At 49.6% G+C, this 5,076-nt stretch overlaps 1 protein-coding gene across 1 annotated transcript; it reads right to left on the bottom strand.

Annotated features, from left to right (window-relative positions):
* Nucleotides 1-2,473: 2,473 nt before the first annotated feature.
* Nucleotides 2,474-4,815, bottom strand: ppp1r3ca (protein phosphatase 1, regulatory subunit 3Ca). Its single transcript, XM_079248328.1, has 2 exons — nt 4,644-4,815; nt 2,474-4,417 (listed from the first exon to the last, which is right to left on the bottom strand). The coding sequence occupies exons 1-2, from the start codon at nt 4,655-4,657 to the stop codon at nt 3,409-3,411; spliced, it is 1,023 nt and encodes a 340-aa protein (XP_079104454.1). The 5' UTR covers nt 4,658-4,815; the 3' UTR covers nt 2,474-3,408.
* Nucleotides 4,816-5,076: the final 261 nt, after the last annotated feature.

Genomic DNA, 5,076 nt, shown 5'->3' with positions numbered 1-5,076 from the left:
ATATCGATCCTCCATGTCTGGAATAAAGCCAACAATCTGTAATCTGTTCCTATAAAGTTCTGTCAGCCATAAATCCTGTTTTCTTCTTCTGACTGGTCATCATGATTCGTTCATTTTACATCATTTCAGCCTGATAATCTGCCATCTGAGGCTGAAACATCACGTCTGCCTGCAGACTGGGATTAAAAGCTCCGCATGCTGGTTCAGATTAAGATAAAACAGGTGGACTTGTTGGTTGCATGTTGCTGGTTGGGAAAATGTGTTTGCTGGTTGAGCAGGAGGACAATCTATACCCTGAAGATGCTGAGTGCAACGGTTCTTATATAAAGGCAAAGCAAGCTGTAGTTCTCTCCTCTCTGGCCGGAGGACTTTCCTGCGTGCGTGCCAGAGTCGGCATTCTTCCTGCTGAATATGAATCCAGCAGGAACACAGCACAGACAAAGTGGGTCTGAATAAAAGCCGAGGCAAAGCTGCTGCAGGCAGCAGAGACTTTCACCGGCTTTCATCCTGATTCCAGGCGTACATTAAACAGAGATCTGGAATCGGTGAGCCGGAGCTCTCATGATTTATGTAAGGACCTGCAAATTCAGCCAGATATGAAAACACACGGACTGGGGATGACAGGAATGACTTTTATTCATGTCACGTGACCTGCCAGCAGGTAGCGGCTGCTGAAGCTGCAGGTGGAATCACAGAAAGCAGGTTTACAACCAGGTTTTATAACTTTTATAATTAAAGTCTGAAGCCGAGTTTAGGCAGCGATGAGAGGGGTGACGCTCCTCAGACACACCCCTCACATCTGCAGACCCCTCCGCTTGGTTTCAGGAGGGACAGCCAAGCTGGACAGGTCTAAGGTGGCAGACAAAGTCCATTTCTTCCATTCCCAACAGCAACAGATGAGCAGTGGCATGGTGTGAGGCATGATGCCTGCGGCCTCCTCCTGCAGAGAGCGCTGAGGGTTCAGGATCTGGTCCGTTTGGAGGCTTTCAGAGCTTGTTGGACGATTTGGCCGCAGCTACCTGACAGTAGAAGTTCTGCTTGTTTAGGTTTGTGTTTATTTGTGTTGTTTGTTTCCCTGCTTGCTGACCGGGGAGGACGCTCATGCAGCACAGAGTTTAATCTTCCAGCAGCAGTTAATCTGTGATCCACCTCATGGCCCGGTGGTCAGAGGGATTACTGACTACTGCATGGTATTAGTCGCTCCTCCTTGGCTTGGTTTGCTGTCCCTGAAACCAGTTAAACCAGGCTGATCAGACCAGACCTCCCATGGTCTCAGATCCCGGATCACTGGACTGTGAAACGGACTCGTGGCTCCTGGTTTCATCTTGTTTTCTGGATTTTCTCTTCATCCTGCGTTGACTTGTTTTGTTTGTGACTTTCTTTATAAACTGTTGTTTTTCTCATCTTCATCACTCGTCATCATCACTTCATGATGCTGGTATGCATGAAAAGTTCTGAACAAAAAGCTCGGTTCCGAGTCCGTCAGCCAGAGTTCCTGGGTAGACTCGGAGTTCGTGGATCCTCCTTTCCGGAGCTGGTCCGCATCGCTACACTGTCCCTGTCTTCTGTCTTCTGTCCTGTCTGGGATTGGCCACATGGTGTGTCCATCAAACTAAAGTCCCGCCCCCTATGTGCCGAGCAGCAGAAGATTCGACCCTTCAGATCAGAATCAGTTCTAAAGAACGTGTCACTTACTCACCTCCTGCCTGAAAGTCTGGATTTCCGCCCCCAAACGGACTCGAGTCTTGACCCACATTTGGTGGGCTGGCATGGGGGGGGGGGGGGGGGGGGGGGGGGGTTGTATGTGTATATATATATATATATAAATATCTATAGACATACTATCCACCTTCCCTACATATGCACCCTAAATATTCAGCCTGTCCATAAATGGAGGTGATCCAATCAGCCAATCAGGTCCATGGAACCGTCTTCAAATGAAAATATTGGCGAGGTGAGTTGGAACCGACCAAAAACTCTTTACGTCTCTTCCGTCCCGCTGCAACGTAGATCGTCTCGCGGTGCGAACAGGAAATGACATCATCACTCACCACAGACAGAAGTGGTTGCAACTTCTTGTGTTGTGAAACAGTGTTTGGTATTTAAGGCGTGTTGTTACGGGTCACATGACCGCTCAACCTCTTTGATGTATGGTGAGGGGGCGGGGCCGTGTTTACAAAGAAATGTTTGTAAACATGGGAAATATTTTTGTCCTGTGTTTACAAACATACGTGACATAATGAAAGTTGAATAACTTTCATCTCATATGAAGGTTTGAGCCTATTTATTTTTATTTTTATTTTTTTAAGGATTTACTGATAAAACTTCATGAGTTTTTATGTGATATTTTGGTGTTTAAAAGTCAGAAAATCTCTTTGTAAACATGATTCATTTATCTGAAAAAAGTGTTTTAACACTTTTTTGCATTTTAGTAGTTAAAGATGGAACAAACAAAAGGGTCTTGAGACTGGAGACACGTTAGCACAAATATACAAATTTATTTCATAAAGGAAACAACCAACATGGTGCATGTCAGCAACACACACCTTCAAGTGAGACATCAATGCTGGGCGTAGAGCTTTCTTCACAGTGAGAAACAGTTGTTTTATTTTTAAAAAAAAAGAAAAATCTACATCCCAGCCACACATTCTGTACACACATCATCGTCTTTACACCGTTTTCCTCTGAACATCCCAGAACCACAAGTTTTTCCAAACTCCTTCCTCGTCGGAAGCAACCAATCACATGCAGAGACATTCTCCAGACGTCTGCAGACAGCAGCTCAGTTCCTTCTACAAACTCACCTCAAAGTGACATTTTACCAGACAAACGTGCAACTTACACCCCGGAGGGAAAGAAAAGGATTGCATGGCTCCCATTTCAGAAAGCTGAGGCCATTTTGAGTCATGTGGGATTTGTTAGTCATAAGAATCAGCTGACAGGCTTATGTGGCCATGCACTCCCCCAGCTTCCCTTCAATATGAAGGACTTATCAGCTCCGCAGCTCGCAGACCTCCCATTGCAGGGACATCTCAACCAGAGCGTATTCCACCAATCCCAGCAGGGCCCGCAAAAGGGGCCCCGACTTCCTCATGGATCTCAAAGGGTTTGGATTTTAGTGGGGAGGCACGGCGTGAAGGCACATGAATATTTTACAACAGAGCTATGCTTCCCTCCTCCTCCATCATTCCCCGGGCCGAACCCGGTCACAACCACAAGCAGGTCAGTTTTGCAGCTTACATTTCTGTTTGTCTGCTTGGTGTTCGTGCTCCGCTCAGACAAGCAGAGACGTTTCAGTTTATTTGCTGGCTGAGAGACAGTCGAGCTAAAACCCAGGTCCGGGTTGGGACCCGATGCCCTGTCAGTGTCCGTCATACCAAAACCAGTCCATCCCACTTCCTGGTGCATTCACCAGTAAGGCACTGTGGTGTCAATCTGACCCCAGCTCTGCCAGCCCGGGAAGAGTCCGCTGGACATGCGAGGGCTTCCGAACTGGTCGAACTCCAGCTCCACCAGCTTCCCGCCGCCGGCTTTCTGCTCCGAAGGCTTCTTCTGCCCAGCAGAAGTCGTGTCCATGTCCTCGCCGCTCCAGCCCACGTGTTTCAGCCTGTAGTTCTTCCCATCGTTATTGTCCCAGAAGACCTGGTCCTGGACCTTGAAGCAGATGCAGAACTCGACCCGGTTTTGTGGGGGGATGAAGGCGGGCAGCTCCAGAACGAACGTGAAGGTGTCGGAGTCCTGGCAGCCGTACACGTTGTTCATGAAGGTGCAGTCCACGTCGGAGAAACTGGCCCACGAATCGAAGGTGACGCGCAGGTGGACCACCTTCTCGAACCCGATGTTCCTCACCTTGACGGTGCCAGTCAGCGAGCGCTCCTGCAGCGAGCAGTTCTCCAGGCAGACGGAGTTCTGGATCAGGCGGTTCCGGAAGTCCAGGTAGTCGGTGGAGGGCTGTTTGAAGTCGAGCGCCAGGCTGCGCACCGAGCTGATCTTTAGATCCATGGTGGCCGCCTCCAGGTCGGTCATGTCGAACTGCAGCTCCTCCGCCATACCGTCGGCCCGCTTGCTCTGGAACAGCTCGTCGTCGAACTTGGAGAAGATGTGGATGGCGGTGAGGGACATGCCCTTCATGTCGGCGAACACCACCCTCTTCTTGCCGGCTTTGTTTTTGCTCCAGCAGCCGCCGTCCTCCACCTTCTGCTGGTTGCTGAGGCAGGGACGCAGCGGCTTGTACAGCTGCTGGTTCCTGCCCCGCACGCTGGACTGGTTGGCCCTGTTCTTGGCCCAGTGCAGGTCCTCGTAGGAGCTGAGGAAGCCTCGGAGCGGAGGCGGAGAGTGGCTGAGGTAGAATCTCATCGCCACATCCATGGGCATAACGGGGCCAGGCATCGCTGATGGACTGAAAGACGTGAGCACACTGAGGAAGAGGAGGAGAACACTTAGAAAAGTGGCTTCTGCTTGCAGTTTTCACCTCTAGTTCAGAACTCTACGAGCTAAAACGTGGACTTTGATTCAGACTAAAGCGTTCCAGCAGCTCTACAGGAGACAGAAATGCATTTATCTCTCCTTTTCTTTGGCTTTTTACTCTTAAACATGAAAAAAGACTTTCTGGAACTAAAGCCGACTCTTGCTGCTGTCCTTACCTTGCAGCACTCATGGAATAACCAATAAACCACTTCCAGGGAGGAAAAGTGAGAAACTTTTGGGTTTCTTCTGACTTGGGAGGTCTGCAGAGCAGATTTTTCTAGAAGCGCATGCTGCGGTCACTCCCCTTCTCTTCTTCTCTTCCACCCCTCTCTCGTGCTCGTCCTACCTTTCAGTGCTCGGGTTGCTCAGCACTCTGGGATTTCAACTGCCACATAGAGACAATTTGCATATCCTATCATATGGTCCGTCTATCAGCCAATGAGGAGGCTAGTGGAGCTTGTGACTGGCCAATGGGCTGTGACGTGACATGGCTGTGGGCCAGCTGATAGGGGAGTGTCGCCTCATGGTTGAGATTCCTCAGCCTGTTGCCTCAGCTGCTATTTGAGAAGCATGATGGACCCCTGCTGGTGTGCAGATGATCTGCTGGGA

This window comes from Telmatherina bonti (assembly GCF_933228915.1).
Source record: "Telmatherina bonti genome assembly, chromosome: 11".
NCBI lineage: Eukaryota > Metazoa > Chordata > Actinopteri > Atheriniformes > Telmatherinidae > Telmatherina > Telmatherina bonti.
The sequence above is the reverse complement of the archived record's forward strand: the minus strand, read 5'-3'. Positions and strand labels throughout refer to the sequence as shown.